The sequence below is a fragment of the Cydia strobilella genome, chromosome 13, assembly GCF_947568885.1.
Source record: "Cydia strobilella chromosome 13, ilCydStro3.1, whole genome shotgun sequence".
Lineage (NCBI taxonomy): Eukaryota > Metazoa > Arthropoda > Insecta > Lepidoptera > Tortricidae > Cydia > Cydia strobilella.
The window spans coordinates 7904345-7925534 of record NC_086053.1 but is presented as its reverse complement, the minus strand read 5'-3'; the positions used below and the strand labels follow the sequence as shown (position 1 = coordinate 7925534).

The following is a 21190-nucleotide window of genomic DNA, read 5'->3' as shown; positions in this document are numbered from 1 at the left end:
GCGTCGCGAACTATGTGGTTTTGCATAGGATATATTAGTCACCTCGTGCCCTTGTAGTGTCCTTTCTTCTTGTAGTTGTGCGGTGCCTCGCCGTTCATGAGTCGCGTCGCGAACTATGTGGTTTTGCATAGGATATATTAGTCACCTCGTGCCCTTGTAGTGTCCGTTCTTCTTGTAGTTGTGCGGTGCCTCGCCGTTCATGAGTCGCGTCGCGAACTATGTGGTTTTGCATAGGATATATTAGTCACCTCGTGCCCTTGTAGTGTCCGTTCTTCTTGTGGTTGTGCGGTGCCTCGCCGTTCATGAGTCGCGTCGCGAACTATGTGGTTTTGCATAGGATATATTAGTCACCTCGTGCCCTTGTAGTGTCCGTTCTTCTTGTGGTTGTGCGGTGCCTCGCCGTTCATGAGTCGCGTCGCGAACTATGTGGTTTTGCATAGGATATATTAGTCACCTCGTGCCCTTGTAGTGTCCGTTTTTCTTGTAGTTGTGCGGTGCCTCGCCGTTCATGAGTCGCGTCGCGAACTATGTGGTTTTGCATAGGATATATTAGTCACCTCGTGCCCTTGTAGTGTCCTTTCTTCTTGTAGTTGTGCGGTGCCTCGCCGTTCATGAGTCGCGTCGCGAACTATGTGGTTTTGCATAGGATATATTAGTCACCTCGTGCCCTTGTAGTGTCCGTTCTTCTTGTAGTTGTGCGGTGCCTCGCCGTTCATGAGTCGCGTCGCGAACTATGTGGTTTTGCATAGGATATATTAGTCACCTCGTGCCCTTGTAGTGTCCGTTCTTCTTGTAGTTGTGCGGTGCCTCGCCGTTCATGAGTCGCGTCGCGAACTATGTGGTTTTGCATAGGATATATTAGTCACCTCGTGCCCTTGTAGTGTCCGTTCTTCTTGTAGTTGTGCGGTGCCTCGCCGTTCATGAGTCGCGTCGCGAACTATGTGGTTTTGCATAGGATATATTAGTCACCTCGTGCCCTTGTAGTGTCCGTTCTTCTTGTAGTTGTGCGGTGCCTCGCCGTTCATGAGTCGCGTCGCGAACTATGTGGTTTTGCATAGGATATATTAGTCACCTCGTGCCCTTGTAGTGTCCGTTCTTCTTGTAGTTGTGCGGTGCCTCGCCGTTCATGAGTCGCGTCGCGAACTATGTGGTTTTGCATAGGATATATTAGTCACCTCGTGCCCTTGTAGTGTCCGTTCTTCTTGTAGTTGTGCGGTGCCTCGCCGTTCATGAGTCGCGTCGCGAACTATGTGGTTTTGCATAGGATATATTAGTCACCTCGTGCCCTTGTAGTGTCCGTTCTTCTTGTAGTTGTGCGGTGCCTCGCCGTTCATGAGTCGCGTCGCGAACTATGTGGTTTTGCATAGGATATATTAGTCACCTCGTGCCCTTGTAGTGTCCGTTCTTCTTGTAGTTGTGCGGTGCCTCGCCGTTCATGAGTCGCGTCGCGAACTATGTGGTTTTGCATAGGATATATTAGTCACCTCGTGCCCTTGTAGTGTCCGTTCTTCTTGTAGTTGTGCGGTGCCTCGCCGTTCATGAGTCGCGTCGCGAACGACGTGGTTTTGCTCTTGCTCTCGAACAGCACGTCGGACTCCGTCTCCGATTCAGACAGGTCTTTGGCAGTGACTGACAAAGGAATAAATAAGAAATCATAAATAATCATAAGCGCCACTTGTACCACATCACTAACCCGGGGTTAACCGGTTAAACTTGGAGTTACCATGGTTACCAGTACAATTTGACACTGGTTTAACGGGTTAACCCCGATTTAGTGGGATGGTGCAAGTAGCGCTAAGTGACTAATTTTCAGGTTGGGTTAAGTATTTGTCCCAATATTTTTTATTACCATTCTGTTACCAATTTTCATAGATTTTGTATGATAGTAAGGGAATGAAAGTAATGTAAAATGTATGGGCATTATGGGATACTTTTTTTCTCCTATTACCTAGTGTCGAATGAGCTCGTGATTCTGAGCAGAAATAACATAACAATTGCCAAATCGAAAAAAAAAGTGTACTGTAAATATAACTTTAAATAAAATAGTCCAGGTTATGAGAGATAGTTTGTCAGGTATTGGTTGACGCCAGAAGCTGCGTAGTGAGTATCGCTTCACAGTGCATAGAAATGTGCCTGTTTTAGTCAACAGCGTACGGCGTGTAACGGAGATCATGGCACGTAAAGTTAAGTATGTACTTAACTTTACGTGCCATGATCTCTGTTACACGCCGTACCGTACGCTGTTGACTAAGACATACATTACTGTCGTAAAAAATAACTTGTACCAAAAGAACCCCTTTAATAGTTACCCATTTCAAATAGGTTGATATCTAACTACAAATGTGTCATAAAAACATTAGAACATTACACGTTTAAAGAAATTCAATAGTACCTACTGTAGCATGTAACTATCGTGAAAATAATAACATTAAGGTGTAAGAACCTGAGAATGTCTACTTACACACTACAAGCTGTGTTATTTGTTCGCGACGAAGACATTTCTTTCGCATAGATAAAATAAATATAAATAAAATAAAACAATTTTTTTTCTTATTATTACAAGTATTCTCTCGGAGCCCCAACAGAGGCTGTGCGGAGCCCTCGGGGTCCGCGGAGCACACTTTGAGAATGGGTGGTATAGAGTACTCACACGGCTTGTCTTCGTTGTCAGCGACGGGCAGCAGCCTGTACTTGGGTCTCCGGGGCGGCTTGCGCGGCGCGCACGCGCACGCGCACAGCCGGCGCAGCGCGCGCGCGCAGCCCCAGCAGCCGCCGCCCAGCGCGCACAGCAGCGCCACGCCGCCCAGGCTCGCGTACACCACCGACCAATCTGTAATGCATCTATTCATACTCTCCAGGGTTTCCAAAACTTTTACGCCGCGGTAGGTCATACCTAATCAATTTCCTAGACTACTGCGCATTTCATGACGAAAAAAAAAACAACACTATATGAATGAATGAATAATATTTATTGCAGGTCAAGTCCCATATTATGACATACAATTACAAATAGTACAATAACATATCAACAAATAAAGTTACATATAAACGAATTAAAGTTACAAAACTAATACGAGTATAACCTACCTACGTGGAGCGCGAGACGCATCAGTGCGGAATCCCAGCGGTCCACGAAACGACGACGTCGTATAACGACGTGTTTATCACGAACCCCTTTACGATCGCCGGCGAACGCCTGGGCGTCGCATACCACACTGAGAGCCCCTGCTATACATAAACAAACAAGTACCTACAGCAGTACTATTACACGCGTCTAGTGGATACAGCGGCAGCGGAAGTAGATGAGCGGGCGGGGTGTTCTTAATGATTAGAACTCAACTTTTCTGTTAAGAAACCTAGCGTGTGTGCTAATACGGGTATCGCAATGCAAAATATTGTAGCCACAATTGGACATTTAAACTAGATGGCGCCGCTATACTTTTTGTGATAACTGGATTATCAATCACTACTTCAATTGTACAGGGACGGATAGGATCATCTTCTTCGCCTGTAAAATTTGCTGATCGGGCCTCGCCTTAAAGTCCATTGTCTTATGAGACAGGGAGAGTGCGCGGAAACCTTCCATCGTTGAATAGTGAACTAGTGAAGATATACTGACCGCAGTCGGGCACTCGGTGCGGCTGCAGCTGTGCGAGCAGGCTCTGCATCCAGAAGGCGTCGCAGCGGCACTGGCGCGTGGCGTCGTCGCACACGCCGCGGCCCGAGCACGAGCTGAGACAGCGCGTGGTGCGCACGCGCGCCGCCGCCGAGCGGGACAGCGACACTGCGCGGAAACCTTCCATCGGTGAATAGTGAACTAGTGAAGATATACTGACCGCAGTCGGGCACTCGGTGCGGCTGCAGCTGTGCGAGCAGGCTCTGCATCCAGAAGGCGTCGCAGCGGCACTGGCGCGTGGCGTCGTCGCACACGCCGCGGCCCGAGCACGAGCTGAGACAGCGCGTGGTGCGCACGCGCGCCGCCGCCGAGCGGGACAGCGACACTGCGCGGAAACCTTCCATCGGTGAATAGTGAACTAGTGAAGATATACTGACCGCAGTCGGGCACTCGGTGCGGCTGCAGCTGTGCGAGCAGGCTCTGCATCCAGAAGGCGTCGCAGCGGCACTGGCGCGTGGCGTCGTCGCACACGCCGCGGCCCGAGCACGAGCTGAGACAGCGCGTGGTGCGCACGCGCGCCGCCGCCGAGCGGGACAGCGACACTGCGCGGAAACCTTCCATCGGTGAATAGTGAACTAGTGAAGATATACTGACCGCAGTCGGGCACTCGGTGCGGCTGCAGCTGTGCGAGCAGGCTCTGCATCCAGAAGGCGTCGCAGCGGCACTGGCGCGTGGCGTCGTCGCACACGCCGCGGCCCGAGCACGAGCTGAGACAGCGCGTGGTGCGCACGCGCGCCGCCGCCGAGCGGGACAGCGACACTGCGCGGAAACCTTCCATCGGTGAATAGTGAACTAGTGAAGATATACTGACCGCAGTCGGGCACTCGGTGCGGCTGCAGCTGTGCGAGCAGGCTCTGCATCCAGAAGGCGTCGCAGCGGCACTGGCGCGTGGCGTCGTCGCACACGCCGCGGCCCGAGCACGAGCTGAGACAGCGCGTGGTGCGCACGCGCGCCGCCGCCGAGCGGGACAGCGACACTGCGCGGAAACCTTCCATCGGTGAATAGTGAACTAGTGAAGATATACTGACCGCAGTCGGGCACTCGGTGCGGCTGCAGCTGTGCGAGCAGGCTCTGCATCCAGAAGGCGTCGCAGCGGCACTGGCGCGTGGCGTCGTCGCACACGCCGCGGCCCGAGCACGAGCTGAGACAGCGCGTGGTGCGCACGCGCGCCGCCGCCGAGCGGGACAGCGACACTGCGCGGAAACCTTCCATCGGTGAATAGTGAACTAGTGAAGATATACTGACCGCAGTCGGGCACTCGGTGCGGCTGCAGCTGTGCGAGCAGGCTCTGCATCCAGAAGGCGTCGCAGCGGCACTGGCGCGTGGCGTCGTCGCACACGCCGCGGCCCGAGCACGAGCTGAGACAGCGCGTGGTGCGCACGCGCGCCGCCGCCGAGCGGGACAGCGACACTGCGCGGAAACCTTCCATCGGTGAATAGTGAACTAGTGAAGATATACTGACCGCAGTCGGGCACTCGGTGCGGCTGCAGCTGTGCGAGCAGGCTCTGCATCCAGAAGGCGTCGCAGCGGCACTGGCGCGTGGCGTCGTCGCACACGCCGCGGCCCGAGCACGAGCTGAGACAGCGCGTGGTGCGCACGCGCGCCGCCGCCGAGCGGGACAGCGACACTGCGCGGAAACCTTCCATCGGTGAATAGTGAACTAGTGAAGATATACTGACCGCAGTCGGGCACTCGGTGCGGCTGCAGCTGTGCGAGCAGGCTCTGCATCCAGAAGGCGTCGCAGCGGCACTGGCGCGTGGCGTCGTCGCACACGCCGCGGCCCGAGCACGAGCTGAGACAGCGCGTGGTGCGCACGCGCGCCGCCGCCGAGCGGGACAGCGACACTGCGCGGAAACCTTCCATCGGTGAATAGTGAACTAGTGAAGATATACTGACCGCAGTCGGGCACTCGGTGCGGCTGCAGCTGTGCGAGCAGGCTCTGCATCCAGAAGGCGTCGCAGCGGCACTGGCGCGTGGCGTCGTCGCACACGCCGCGGCCCGAGCACGAGCTGAGACAGCGCGTGGTGCGCACGCGCGCCGCCGCCGAGCGGGACAGCGACACTGCGCGGAAACCTTCCATCGGTGAATAGTGAACTAGTGAAGATATACTGACCGCAGTCGGGCACTCGGTGCGGCTGCAGCTGTGCGAGCAGGCTCTGCATCCAGAAGGCGTCGCAGCGGCACTGGCGCGTGGCGTCGTCGCACACGCCGCGGCCCGAGCACGAGCTGAGACAGCGCGTGGTGCGCACGCGCGCCGCCGCCGAGCGGGACAGCGACACTGCGCGGAAACCTTCCATCGGTGAATAGTGAACTAGTGAAGATATACTGACCGCAGTCGGGCACTCGGTGCGGCTGCAGCTGTGCGAGCAGGCTCTGCATCCAGAAGGCGTCGCAGCGGCACTGGCGCGTGGCGTCGTCGCACACGCCGCGGCCCGAGCACGAGCTGAGACAGCGCGTGGTGCGCACGCGCGCCGCCGCCGAGCGGGACAGCGACACTGCGCGGAAACCTTCCATCGGTGAATAGTGAACTAGTGAAGATATACTGACCGCAGTCGGGCACTCGGTGCGGCTGCAGCTGTGCGAGCAGGCTCTGCATCCAGAAGGCGTCGCAGCGGCACTGGCGCGTGGCGTCGTCGCACACGCCGCGGCCCGAGCACGAGCTGAGACAGCGCGTGGTGCGCACGCGCGCCGCCGCCGAGCGGGACAGCGACACTGCGCGGAAACCTTCCATCGGTGAATAGTGAACTAGTGAAGATATACTGACCGCAGTCGGGCACTCGGTGCGGCTGCAGCTGTGCGAGCAGGCTCTGCATCCAGAAGGCGTCGCAGCGGCACTGGCGCGTGGCGTCGTCGCACACGCCGCGGCCCGAGCACGAGCTGAGACAGCGCGTGGTGCGCACGCGCGCCGCCGCCGAGCGGGACAGCGACACTGCGCGGAAACCTTCCATCGGTGAATAGTGAACTAGTGAAGATATACTGACCGCAGTCGGGCACTCGGTGCGGCTGCAGCTGTGCGAGCAGGCTCTGCATCCAGAAGGCGTCGCAGCGGCACTGGCGCGTGGCGTCGTCGCACACGCCGCGGCCCGAGCACGAGCTGAGACAGCGCGTGGTGCGCACGCGCGCCGCCGCCGAGCGGGACAGCGACACTGCGCGGAAACCTTCCATCGGTGAATAGTGAACTAGTGAAGATATACTGACCGCAGTCGGGCACTCGGTGCGGCTGCAGCTGTGCGAGCAGGCTCTGCATCCAGAAGGCGTCGCAGCGGCACTGGCGCGTGGCGTCGTCGCACACGCCGCGGCCCGAGCACGAGCTGAGACAGCGCGTGGTGCGCACGCGCGCCGCCGCCGAGCGGGACAGCGACACTGCGCGGAAACCTTCCATCGGTGAATAGTGAACTAGTGAAGATATACTGACCGCAGTCGGGCACTCGGTGCGGCTGCAGCTGTGCGAGCAGGCTCTGCATCCAGAAGGCGTCGCAGCGGCACTGGCGCGTGGCGTCGTCGCACACGCCGCGGCCCGAGCACGAGCTGAGACAGCGCGTGGTGCGCACGCGCGCCGCCGCCGAGCGGGACAGCGACACTGCGCGGAAACCTTCCATCGGTGAATAGTGAACTAGTGAAGATATACTGACCGCAGTCGGGCACTCGGTGCGGCTGCAGCTGTGCGAGCAGGCTCTGCATCCAGAAGGCGTCGCAGCGGCACTGGCGCGTGGCGTCGTCGCACACGCCGCGGCCCGAGCACGAGCTGAGACAGCGCGTGGTGCGCACGCGCGCCGCCGCCGAGCGGGACAGCGACACTGCGCGGAAACCTTCCATCGGTGAATAGTGAACTAGTGAAGATATACTGACCGCAGTCGGGCACTCGGTGCGGCTGCAGCTGTGCGAGCAGGCTCTGCATCCAGAAGGCGTCGCAGCGGCACTGGCGCGTGGCGTCGTCGCACACGCCGCGGCCCGAGCACGAGCTGAGACAGCGCGTGGTGCGCACGCGCGCCGCCGCCGAGCGGGACAGCGACACTGCGCGGAAACCTTCCATCGGTGAATAGTGAACTAGTGAAGATATACTGACCGCAGTCGGGCACTCGGTGCGGCTGCAGCTGTGCGAGCAGGCTCTGCATCCAGAAGGCGTCGCAGCGGCACTGGCGCGTGGCGTCGTCGCACACGCCGCGGCCCGAGCACGAGCTGAGACAGCGCGTGGTGCGCACGCGCGCCGCCGCCGAGCGGGACAGCGACACTGCGCGGAAACCTTCCATCGGTGAATAGTGAACTAGTGAAGATATACTGACCGCAGTCGGGCACTCGGTGCGGCTGCAGCTGTGCGAGCAGGCTCTGCATCCAGAAGGCGTCGCAGCGGCACTGGCGCGTGGCGTCGTCGCACACGCCGCGGCCCGAGCACGAGCTGAGACAGCGCGTGGTGCGCACGCGCGCCGCCGCCGAGCGGGACAGCGACACTGCGCGGAAACCTTCCATCGGTGAATAGTGAACTAGTGAAGATATACTGACCGCAGTCGGGCACTCGGTGCGGCTGCAGCTGTGCGAGCAGGCTCTGCATCCAGAAGGCGTCGCAGCGGCACTGGCGCGTGGCGTCGTCGCACACGCCGCGGCCCGAGCACGAGCTGAGACAGCGCGTGGTGCGCACGCGCGCCGCCGCCGAGCGGGACAGCGACACTGCGCGGAAACCTTCCATCGGTGAATAGTGAACTAGTGAAGATATACTGACCGCAGTCGGGCACTCGGTGCGGCTGCAGCTGTGCGAGCAGGCTCTGCATCCAGAAGGCGTCGCAGCGGCACTGGCGCGTGGCGTCGTCGCACACGCCGCGGCCCGAGCACGAGCTGAGACAGCGCGTGGTGCGCACGCGCGCCGCCGCCGAGCGGGACAGCGACACTGCGCGGAAACCTTCCATCGGTGAATAGTGAACTAGTGAAGATATACTGACCGCAGTCGGGCACTCGGTGCGGCTGCAGCTGTGCGAGCAGGCTCTGCATCCAGAAGGCGTCGCAGCGGCACTGGCGCGTGGCGTCGTCGCACACGCCGCGGCCCGAGCACGAGCTGAGACAGCGCGTGGTGCGCACGCGCGCCGCCGCCGAGCGGGACAGCGACACTGCGCGGAAACCTTCCATCGGTGAATAGTGAACTAGTGAAGATATACTGACCGCAGTCGGGCACTCGGTGCGGCTGCAGCTGTGCGAGCAGGCTCTGCATCCAGAAGGCGTCGCAGCGGCACTGGCGCGTGGCGTCGTCGCACACGCCGCGGCCCGAGCACGAGCTGAGACAGCGCGTGGTGCGCACGCGCGCCGCCGCCGAGCGGGACAGCGACACTGCGCGGAAACCTTCCATCGGTGAATAGTGAACTAGTGAAGATATACTGACCGCAGTCGGGCACTCGGTGCGGCTGCAGCTGTGCGAGCAGGCTCTGCATCCAGAAGGCGTCGCAGCGGCACTGGCGCGTGGCGTCGTCGCACACGCCGCGGCCCGAGCACGAGCTGAGACAGCGCGTGGTGCGCACGCGCGCCGCCGCCGAGCGGGACAGCGACACTGCGCGGAAACCTTCCATCGGTGAATAGTGAACTAGTGAAGATATACTGACCGCAGTCGGGCACTCGGTGCGGCTGCAGCTGTGCGAGCAGGCTCTGCATCCAGAAGGCGTCGCAGCGGCACTGGCGCGTGGCGTCGTCGCACACGCCGCGGCCCGAGCACGAGCTGAGACAGCGCGTGGTGCGCACGCGCGCCGCCGCCGAGCGGGACAGCGACACTGCGCGGAAACCTTCCATCGGTGAATAGTGAACTAGTGAAGATATACTGACCGCAGTCGGGCACTCGGTGCGGCTGCAGCTGTGCGAGCAGGCTCTGCATCCAGAAGGCGTCGCAGCGGCACTGGCGCGTGGCGTCGTCGCACACGCCGCGGCCCGAGCACGAGCTGAGACAGCGCGTGGTGCGCACGCGCGCCGCCGCCGAGCGGGACAGCGACACTGCGCGGAAACCTTCCATCGGTGAATAGTGAACTAGTGAAGATATACTGACCGCAGTCGGGCACTCGGTGCGGCTGCAGCTGTGCGAGCAGGCTCTGCATCCAGAAGGCGTCGCAGCGGCACTGGCGCGTGGCGTCGTCGCACACGCCGCGGCCCGAGCACGAGCTGAGACAGCGCGTGGTGCGCACGCGCGCCGCCGCCTCGGGGCCCGCCGCCGCCGCCGCCGAGCGGGACAGCGACACTGCGCGGATGCCTTCCATCGCTTCACCCTGAGATAAAACGCAAGGTTGCACTAAACTGTTTGTCATCGTTAAAGCGTTCGCTAAATTTTACTGTATGGGAAGTTTCATAGTTCACTGCCGAGTGACGTTGATCAGTCTGTCAAGCGTGGTCGGTGCAACTGGCTCTAAATAGAGATGATATGACGTATGTATTCTAGTTTGGTAGCTGAGAGACCCGCACCATAAAAACCTAGACGAGACACAGGCTCCTAGACCTACTAATAGGTACGTCAATATTCGAGAGGACGGCTGTACATTTGTTTCTTTTATGCAAAAATCGCTAAACGTATTTAAACGTAATTTGAAACAGAAACATACTTGAATTTAAAAAAAAAGTACTTTTATAGGAGCTCTTCTAATAATAAGTTGTATGCAGAGGAACTCGAAAACAAGTTGATAGGGACAAAACTTGAAATGTGATTTACTTGATTTTTTTTAAGAAATACCCACAAAAATTGTATCATTCGATTGAAAATAATAGTACATTTTGTATGATACAACGTGTGTGAATATTTTTTTAAGAAACTGTCAGGTAAATCTCATTTTAAATTTTTACCTAATATTTACCCCGGCTATCCCTATTCACCCTGGTTGACGGTATACTTACATTTTCCCACAATAAGAATATAAGTTGTGTGTTCCCCGAATCGATTTCCCCGCGCACTTCTGTGACATTGATCTTGACATCGTCCTTTAGGAGAAGCGTCATCTTCTGTATGAGCGACTCGAGCTGTGTTTGCGTGAACGATGATATGGGAATGTTGAGGGTCATCTCTAGTAGGTTGCGTTCTAGACGATCTGGCTTCACCTGCAAACGGCTCACAAATACACTACGTTCAAAGTTTAACTCAAATTAAATGGTGGTATTTTGTACATAACGCTCCACTAAACATACATAACTATAAATATATGTTTTTTTTACGTGTAAAAGAGCTGGATTATGGTCTCAGGCCGAATTAAGAACATCAGTGGACGTCAAACATAGGCCTGCTGGGCAAGTCTGAGCTATTTTACAAGCTTTTTATTAACTTGCAATGTATGGAACTATTTTTGTACGGGTCAAATCTTGCAAGTTAAATTTGACCCACTTCCCGACTTCCAATGAAGCTGAAAATTTGCATACATATGTAAGTCGGGTGACAATGCAATATTATGCTACTATCGAGCTGATATCATGATGGAGACAGGAGGTGGCCATAGGAACTCTGTGATAAAACAACGCAACCTAATCGTGTTTGGGGTTTTTAAAATTGTCTCCATGAGTATTAGTTGCCTGTGTAAAGAAAAGTACAGTCAGCGATAAAAGCTTGTACTAAAAATGATTTTTTTCCCAAAAACTTATTTTCTTTGCATCTGTAGTAATAAAGTGTAATGGTTGGTTTTAGAGTTGTGCCGTTCCCGGTAACATTACCCATTTTGTATGGAAAATGTTACCGAACGAGAAATTTCCCCATACAAAATGGGGAATGTTACCGGGAATGGCACAACTCTAGTTGGTTTGCCACTGATTGTCAGTCTACTCGTAGTTACCTGCACGCTGACAGTGTCTCTGTCGGAGTCGCCCTGGTCGTCCGTCACCGTCAACTCGAACACGTAGCGGCCCGGCTCTATGTTCGTTAACTAGGAGCAGGGAGACGTAAGTTACTGAGTATTCCAACCTTCATATCCCGGCGCATTTATGTTTGCTCAGTTAGCTTTGGACATAGAGTCAGACGACCCTAAGTTGGCAGCGATTTGGATAGCCCGTACGGTGCAAGTGTTATTTTAAACGTCAAACTTCTATGAAATGAAATGATGACGTTTACTTAACACTTGCACCGTCTGGGCTATCAAAATTGCTGACAACTTAGCTTGGTCTGACTCTATCAAATCTATCAATTAATTTTGAAACACGAAATTCGCAATCACAGGCATACAATTAAAATAAAATCATAATACTTATAAAAAAAATTGGCTTGTTACTTGTTAGCACAAGGTAATTGTTTTAATTACCTACATACAAATGTTGCCAAATTTAAATAATAGGTGAGGGTAGAAATTCGTATCCAATGGATTTTCCCAGTCTCTTTCTACTATACGCTTGGACGGGACGAACAGATCGCTTCGCTCGGTCAATTACCGGCGTGAAAGGTTTAAAGTTTCAAGTGAAGTGACTCACCATAAGCACGGGTTCCCTGTCGGAGTCGAGTATGACGGTGCCGGCGGCCAGGCCCGAGCCCGAGCGCGTCCACTTCCACGACACGATGCGGAAGTCGTCCGACGATTTCGACCCGTTCAGAATAAGCACCGGCAACGGCAGGTACAGTACTTGGTTGCCGCCCGCGTTCGCTTTCGGGGGACTATTCTGGTCTACAGATCGAATGGGGTTATTAGGTTTAATTTTGTGTTAATCAGAGACGTCTGCCAACGATACTACAATGTTATAAGAAAAAAATTGAAAAATTCAGTCTTTATTTCAAAAAACCATTAAATAAATAAATATTATAGGACATCCTTACACAGATTGACTAAGTCCCACAGTAAGCTCAAGGCTTGTGTTGTGGGTACTCAGACAACGATATATATAATATACAAATACATAGAAAACACCAAAGAACACGTAAGAACAAATATCTGTGCTCATCACATAAATAATTGCCCTTACCGGGATTCGAACCCAGGACCATCGGCTTCACAGGCAGGGTCACTACCCACTAGGCCAGACCAGTCGTCAACCAAACCAGGCCAGACCATTAGAGGTGTAACAATGTGCAAAACTCGGGTGAGATTAATAATGTTTCAGTAAATAAAATAAAAACATTTAGGTATAGTAATAGACAAAAGTATAAAATTATAGTAGCCTCACTATAACAACAGTATAAAAATATAGTTATTTTACCATAGGGAGCAAAACGGGCTGGACAAGGTATTGCGCATGTCAAGTGCATGCATAGTGCGACAAATACATTATCTACATCTCCTCGAAAATAGTTACAGGGCACAGCATATTCAATACATGATTTTGCCGACACCGTACCATAATAATTATATAGACTCATGCAAAGAACATGCAGCATGCTTATTGTTAAATTTATGTTGTAGTGATTAGAAATATCTGAAATAAGATAATGAGCCCTCATTATCGCGCTCAATTTCGCCGCTAGCGGCGCTAGTGTAGATGGAGGTCTAAAAGTTCCAACTAAACTATATCCAAAATTAAACAGGTTGAAAAAACGGCAAATACACGTTAAAATAGCTTTGTGTATATAAAAATAAGCATAGAAGAATTTTGAGATCTGTTTTTCTGGACCACCATCAAAACCAGCTAAAAAACCTACTTCTATACTATATGGACGAGGTACCTAGTTAGGACGCTAAATATGGCGCCGAACCGATAACAGAATGTAAGTGATGATTATGAAAATTAAAATCTATCGTTCACGTTTAAAGTCCAAAATTTGTATGCAGCGTACCTAAAGAGGCCGTCAGTCATATTGTGCCATTAAAGCTACAGTAATTAAACAAAACTACCGATATCATAATCTAAAGTGTTTAATCAAATTGGTCTTCAAATGGAAATACATTTTTATTTTTATATTTATTATTTTTGGTTTACATTTGACGATCTTTTTGTGAATTTGATATATTTTTAAGTGAAAATAACATGTAATTTCCAATTAGAAATAAATATATCTATCTATCATTTTTACTTCGATTTCAGATATTCCCAATCAATATTAGTATTTGAAACTTACTCTGAGCCACATTGACAGTCACATTATCCGAGGCGGAATTCCCGTTATCGTCAAGTACAGTCAGCGAGAAAACGTACTGGCCCTTCGTGAGGCCGGTCGCGTTGGCGACGGACTCATTGAAGTTGAGGATGGTACTGTTAGTGGGGCCGACGAGGCAGCGCCATGTGTATGCGACTATACGGTGATCGTCGTGCGAGGCCGAACCGTTGAGGGTTACCCACGTTTGGGGGAGAGATATGAACTGGAATGAGAGTTGTTTGAAGGTTAGTGGGACCGATGAGGCAGCCTGCATCAGGTGTAAGGGACTATGAGGTGGCTATCGTGCGAGGCCGATCCGTTGAGGGTTGCCCACGTTTGGGGAAGAGATGTGACTTAACGGAAGTTCTTGTAGGAAGGAGAACCGTTGAGGGTTACCCGCGTTTGAGGGAGGGATATAAACTAAAATGAGAGTTGTCTGTTAATGGGGCCGACGAGGCAGCGCCATGTGTATGTGACTATATAGTGATTGTCGTGCGAGGCCGAACCGTTGAGGGCTACCCACGTTTAGGGGAGGGATATGAACTGGAATAATATGGTATCGTATAGTTATTTAACAGCTTAAAAAAGTAAAATGAAATATCTTCGGTTTGTAAAACTTTAATTCAAATTAGTTAGACCACGCTACCTTGGAAGCGATTTTGATAGGCCAGACTGTGAAAGGGTTATTTTAAACGTCAAACTTCTATGAAATTATGACGTTTAAATAACACTTGCACAGTCTGGGCTATCAAAATCGCTGCCAACTTAGCTTAGTCTAACTCTACCTACTTTATACATAATTCCGTATCCATAAGTGAGTAAAGGACAGAGCACATAGTTATTACTCATGCTGTTATTAACAAGTCTGGGAAATGCCAAAACTTGCATGCAGAAGTCCCTACCTGATCCGGGCCGGCGTGGGCCTCCGGCGGCGTGTTGGTGGGCGGTTTGACAAACACGTGCACTTCGGCGGCTGACGTCTGACCCGAGGAGTCCGTCACCTTAAGCACGAAGGTGTACATGCCCTCCGATAAGTTTGATAGCTGGTAAACAGAAAGTGATGTTAATAAAAGGAACCAAAAAGGAATCTGAAAGATGGTTACTTCGCTACGGGCTAACTAATCTTTAGTTATGGTACTAGTTTTTGGGGAAGCCACAACCCATAAGGGTAATTCTTGGAGCTATACACCAACTTAGTGACGACAAAGCTTTCAAACAAACCTCCAATTGACGAAATATGTCTTGCCTACCTGTGTATTTCTAAAGCACCTACTCAGTTAGTAACAATTGAAAGTGCTAACTCATTTACAAATAAAGTTGGTTTAAGTTCGCATTATTGCTATAATAATCGCATTATTGCGAACACCGCTAATCTTAGAGAGCAACCATACATAACTATTTAATGGACAAACATAGAACAAGGAACGATATAAATTGCATTATCACATTAAACAACTTAATTTTTAGCCTACCTGCATGTAAGGCGAATGTGTATTCTGCATGTCGACGGCTTTGTTCTCGTCCTCGGCGGCCTTCGTCCACTCCCACGAGGTGATCTCGTGGTGGTCCGTCTACAGGCTCCCCTTTTCAGGTCGTCACAGTTTAACTGTAGCCTACCTGCAAGTACGGCGAGTGTGAATTCTGCATGTCGACGGCTTTATTCTCGTCCTCGGCGGCCTTCGTCCACTCCCACGAGGCGATCTCGTGGTCGTCCGTCTACAGGCTCCCCTTTTCAGGTCATCACAGTTTAACTGTAGCCTACCTGCAAGTACGGCGAGTGTGTATTCTGCATGTCGACGGCTTTATTCTCGTCCTCGGCGGCCTTCGTCCACTCCCACGAGGTGATCTCGTGGTCGTCCGTCGATAGGCTTCCGTTCAAGGTCAGGTTGTTGTTCGGGAGGTAGATTATTACGTCTTGACCTGACAAACAAGAACGATTGAAAAATTGTACCCCGTCTAAAGGTTCTTTTCGTAAAGATCGGTTTGTTTGACTCCAGACTCAAATGTACAAATTGTTATTATATATGAACAGATTGACTTACCTATTATTTATTATTGTCCTGCGCTACAGTGGAACCGATGTAATAAACACAATTTTCTAGTGAGGAAATTGGCTACGAATAGCTTGAATAAAAAATGCAGCTTTAGAGATAACATAACCCTAAAAATGATTGTTTTTTTTTGTTCTTGTCGTCAATTTATTTATGTGTCAGTGTTTCTTACCTGCATTCGCTTCTGGCGGGTAGTCGGTATGGTTCAGCACTGTAATATTGGCCGTGGTGGAGTTCTTGACATGGTCGGAGTCTTCCACTGTAAGCTTGAACGTATAGTTCCCCGGCTGCTTGAGGTCCTTCAGTACAAGTGTGGGCTTGTCTTCTAAAGGCGGCTGGTAACCGATAGGGCCGGATGTGAGCTCCCAGTGCCATGATATTATTGCATCGTCGTCCTAAGTAAATCGATAATAGAGAATAAGCAAGTGGCTCATCTAAAATTGCACTAAAATATATGCGTAACCTTTGAAAGAAGGAAAGAAAGAAAATACATTTATTGTAAAAACCTTCTACAAACAGCGCCACTTCAGTTACAAAAAAGAACTTACTCACTTAACACTTAAAGCTAGGAACACACCTTTGCCTGTGCCTTTAACGTTTTACTGTAAAGTTATAATTTGTTTTTTATAGTTATAAAGTTATATTATCGCAAGAAAATCTTTCATCCTTTGAACGCTACCCTTATCGTGTACGGCGCGTTATCGTGAACCTTGTCGGTATGCACGAAGGTTGATATTGGGCTGTAGCCGCGCGAGTAATTGGCGCCTTTGTGGGTCAACGGGTTAAAAAATACTACACTCCATTGCTCAATCCTTTCTTTTCTTGTGTTCACAAACGACAACGCCAATTACACTCATAAGTTGTATAACTTTCCATAGTAGACTATTGTGATTGCAGACCGCGTTAAGGCAAGCAAGGCTGGGGATACGATGATACTCGCTGGAGTTATGACCTGTGTCTTTTGGCATTGCTGTATAAGAGTTATAAAGTGGGAAGCGATAGACTCTACAATGTAGATTAATGTATTCGTACCTTGCTGGAGCTGCCGTCGAGCACCGCTACCGAATTCGGCAACTTAACAGTCTGTGTCTGCGGCGTCACTATCGCCTGCGGCGGTGTGTTGACTCTTAGTGGTGGCAACACCGTCACGTTAGCGAAGCCTTCGCCGTACGCGTTCGTGCCGTTCACCGTCAGCTTGAAGCGGTACTGGCCCTCGGTCAGCTCGGTTAGAGTTACTGTTGCGCCGTTTTGATTCATGTTGCCTAAGGAATGGGGATGGAAATTTAATGGAGTTTTGCTAAAAGTTGATTTTTATCAACCTTTTCATGTTACCATTATGTTAAATAAAACACTATAATCGAAAAATGTGGGTGTTCATTGAGAAACTTACAGAAAAACATGTGCCTCATTTATCACACGCTTTCACGCTTTAAATGCATTACATTGTATAGGTAATTCTAATTATTTACTGGCGTTTCTATGTTCTTGTAATGAACACTGAACTAGTATTTTATATACAATCGTGATATAATAGTGAGCTTCTCAGTCGAGTACTGTGTTTAGGCAACGAAGCTTGCTGAGTTGACTAAGTAAGGTACGAGATTGAAAAGCTTGATTATATCACTATTGTATACAATTCTTTTTCTACGAGTCATCTAAAAAAAACTTTTTTTACTATGAAACCTAAATAATTAATCAAAATTGATAAGTATCTCAGTAGACAAAAATAGTCGCGCGTTTATTTCTTTTCTATGGGAGCGCGGCGGCACGTTATTGGTAAAATTCTTTTACAGAGTTGACTACAGCGTATCGAAATGAATAGGTATTATAGTTGAGTTGGGAGTCCATACATGAAAATTACGCTAATATAGTTTGGTATACGAAATCTTAATTCAACCATTACAGTGGACGAGTAGAAAAATGTGTTTTATTAGAGTCTGTTTAATAACGCCTTGGTAAAGTTGACAGACGTTTATGAATAACTCTTGGAATAACGCCATTTGAGTGGGAGACCTCTGTTTTATTTTAGTTTGTTTAATAAAAGAAATGAATCAAACCTGTAAATCCACCATTAGGCTGGTCAACTAGCGTCCATGCATAGTTATAGTGGCTCATTGTAGCCTTCTCATCAGGAATTGTATATGCTGCTAAAGTTACTTCATTGTCTGGAAGTTGGACCTGCAAATGTTCACTTAAGTAGGTAGGTAAGTACCTACAAAGGAGTTGGGCCACATCTTATTTGAATCAAAGCAACTTGAGACTTCTGCACAGTAATTACAGTATTTAAATAGTAGTGCCAATGCCAATTGACACAGTCGAAAGATAAAATTCCTTTGATTCTTGTAAGCTGCGACTCTCTTCCAGCCAGGCAAAAATATTTGTGTCTAAAAAGGGGCCGACTTTTTAAAGCATATTCATGCTAGTATTTTTACATTAGCAACCGTGGCTACCGGCAACTCGGCATCGGCACCTTGAACCAAAAAATGGCATATCATCAGAAAAGCTATAGGTACTACATATTTATATGATAAACTTAACTTACTTACCGTTTTAGAAACAATGGAGACAGTCAAATTCTGATCAGTCTTAGGCGCTTCAGATTTAATGTCTGTTTTGTCCAACGCCTCCCCACTCTTCTTGCTGTCCATAGGAATGGTAGGCCCCTTAGAGAAAGGCCTCAACATCTGTACGCAAACTCCTTGCGCGTTCTCTTCAGTGCCGGGTACGCATTTGCAAATGCCGTTGCGTGTTTTCAGACCAAGTGGAATGCATTCAGAGTTGAAAGGGCAGTCCCCTGACGCGCCGACTTCACAAGGAACTTTTTCCAGGAACCTTAAAAAAAAAAAAAAAGAAATTGATAGTGAACTTTTAAGGTAAACAAGATATAATTTCTTAAATGAGGTGAAGTGAGTAGGCCCTTTTACAATGTAGGCAATCACTACTGATCTTTTATCATCATAAAGACAAACTTTAGGTAGTTTTTACTAGTGTAATACAATACTTTTGATTGCACACTTTAAAAATAACAGAAACAGTAAGATTTCTCACTTGTACCTACAAGAATATAAATATAGAATATGTATATATAAATTAAACAATGGACTAATTCATCACTAAATATCAATTTCCAAACAACTCTTAATTTTATGTTAATGTTATATAAACTGAAAGCAATAAATAAATACCTAGTTGCATCCACTAACAACTCATTGTCAGTACTGTCCCTGTATTTATCATACGGCCTAGTATCATCATCCTCCATTGGCAGATTATTAAGGAAATGCGACAGGAAGTTTGATTCCTCATCGTCGGTGACGAGGTTTTGGTTCCTGGTGTATGGGGAGTAAACTGACTCTTCCTCAGGGGAATAATTGCTGCCAGCTTCTCTGTAGCTGGACTGATCCAGGATGTCAGACCAGTTTTCTGAAAGATAGGTAAAGGTTATGATCATTTTTGGGGCCCTCCTCATAACTCACATATTCATGCTTACTCTCCTACTCAGTTCGAAAATGCGAGAGGAGAGGGCTCTGTTTGTACAGTGTAGTTGAGGATCCACAAATCAATAATCTTAGTGACTAAATCTCAATCTAACATTCTTAAGGTTCTGTCCAAATGGAATGTATAAACTGTTACATAAAAGACCTTAAGAAACTAGAATCAAATTAATATTATTGGTAAAGTTTTGGATTCAATACATACCATTGGGCAGCACAGGCTTGACCAGTATCATGGAGACATGGGACTCCCACTTGGGGCTCCCAACCCGCAGCAGTGGCAAGCACAGCTCATCACTCACACACTCCACATGGAAGCAGCGGGAATCAAAGATAAACACAATGTTGCAGGTCTCCTCCAGGCAGCATGCCATCACACATTGCCGAAGACCCTTGAGACCTGTTTTTTCTGAGTAGTTTCCAGCAGTTAAGTTACCTTAAAGAAGAAAAATTCAAAGTTATTACATTTAGCTTGTATTAAAATGTTAAGGACTGCAATATTTTTAACAATGGGGTCCCTAGAATTGTGTCAAATTTTTGTTTTTTTAAATGCCCTGGAAAGGGGCAAGCTATGATGGCGCCATCTCTGCAAACCTTTGACAGTTGCTAATCCCATTGCATGGTAGAATGCTGAACAGTGAAAATAAATGTAATGAGTTAGTAGGAAAAAGATATTGAATTTAGATAAATGATTGTGCCTTATTAAACAATGTTGTTATGAAACGAGTCGGACTCGCCCACCGAGGGTTCCGTACGTTTTAGTATTGGTTGTTATAGCGGCAACAGAAATACATCATCTGTCAAAATTTCAACTCTCTAGCTATTACGGTTCATGAGATATAGCCTGGTGACGGACAGACCAATAGAGGAGTCTTAGTAATAGCGTCCCATTTTTACCCTTTGGGTATGGAATCCTAAAAACAGATTATACACTATATTCTCAATAATTAAAATACTGATGAAACCTTTTCTGTAACCACTCATTTTATTTATGTATCTTAGCAAAGCCTAGTCATTTTTATTAATTATAATTTAATAACTAGCAAAATTCAATATTATTACAATAATTAACATCAAATGCTGTACATTGAATGTGTTTTTATGTATTGTTGTATGTCTACACCCCATGTAAAATTACTGATTCTATATCAACATAAAAGTATTTTGTTGCTTACATAAAAGTTTTTATATAATATTATGGTAATTATTAGGAATTATATATGTTACTTACCTACTGGGGCATAATTGATAAAATTCTTTGGGTATAGTTTTGGACACTTATTACTCTCATATTTGTCACTCCAAGGCTTGCTGTATTGAGACAAAGAAGCACGTATGTTGACGAAAAGTACAAGAATACACAAACTAATGCAAGCGTTCGAAATACTGATCATTATGTAGGTGAGACGTTTCAAATAAAATAGTCAATATTGTAAAAACTTGTGCCTTTCAGAAGTACCACTATGGTTTGGCCAATGCTTATCTGGATTGGAATTGGAGTAACAATAACAGTTTAGGTTTGTAATATTCACGTGGGTGTGAAGATAACATTCAATGATATTAAATACATTAGGTTTTATCTTTATTTTGCTTCATTATCACTATGGATTTTAATTTTGCGGACGCGACTGACAGTTTGACTTGACAAGAATCAAAATGTGTGTGACAGCAACGAGATGTATTTTCTTATTTGACTTGGCATATGCTTGGCATTTATTAGACGAGCCATTCACTGCCCAGCAAGGCATCATAACTCCAACGCTGCCAATATTAGTAAATAAATGTCACAAAAAAACGCGGGAACAGTTTTAAAAATAAATTGACAGTAAAAAAAACGGCCAGGTGCGTGTCGAACAACACACCATGGTGGGATTCGGACCTTAATATTTATTATATAGTTGGTCAATCCAAATTGGCAGTAAATAAGAACAAAAAAACTATACTCATCCTTTTCTTTTGGGTGCTAGTA

The 21190-nt window shown here is 48.9% G+C and overlaps 1 protein-coding gene across 1 annotated transcript; it reads right to left on the bottom strand.

Annotated features, from left to right (window-relative positions):
- Positions 1 to 1479: 1479 nt before the first annotated feature.
- LOC134746703 (dyslexia-associated protein KIAA0319) lies at positions 1480 to 20883 on the bottom strand. Its single transcript, XM_063681226.1, has 16 exons — positions 20453 to 20883; positions 19427 to 19657; positions 18913 to 19150; positions 18274 to 18559; positions 17785 to 17905; positions 16760 to 16989; positions 15900 to 16122; positions 15439 to 15596; positions 14579 to 14719; positions 13659 to 13899; positions 12083 to 12273; positions 11455 to 11544; positions 10532 to 10732; positions 9696 to 9912; positions 2651 to 2830; positions 1480 to 1629 (listed from the first exon to the last, which is right to left on the bottom strand). The coding sequence occupies exons 1-16, from the start codon at positions 20613 to 20615 to the stop codon at positions 1481 to 1483; spliced, it is 3060 nt and encodes a 1019-aa protein (XP_063537296.1). The 5' UTR covers positions 20616 to 20883; the 3' UTR covers position 1480.
- Between the last annotated feature and the right edge of the window lie 307 nt (positions 20884 to 21190).

Coding starts and splice junctions, on each gene's coding strand:
- LOC134746703 (XM_063681226.1), bottom strand. CDS start 20,615: ATGATCAGTATTTCGAACGCTTGCATTAGTTTGTGTATTCTTGTACTT. Junction 13,900..14,578: donor CCCACGCCGGCCCGGATCAG/GTAGGGACTTCT, acceptor CTCTCATTCCAG/TTCATATCTCTCCCCCAAAC. Junction 2,831..9,695: donor GCACCGAGTGCCCGACTGCG/GTCAGTATATCT, acceptor GATGCATTACAG/ATTGGTCGGTGGTGTACGCG.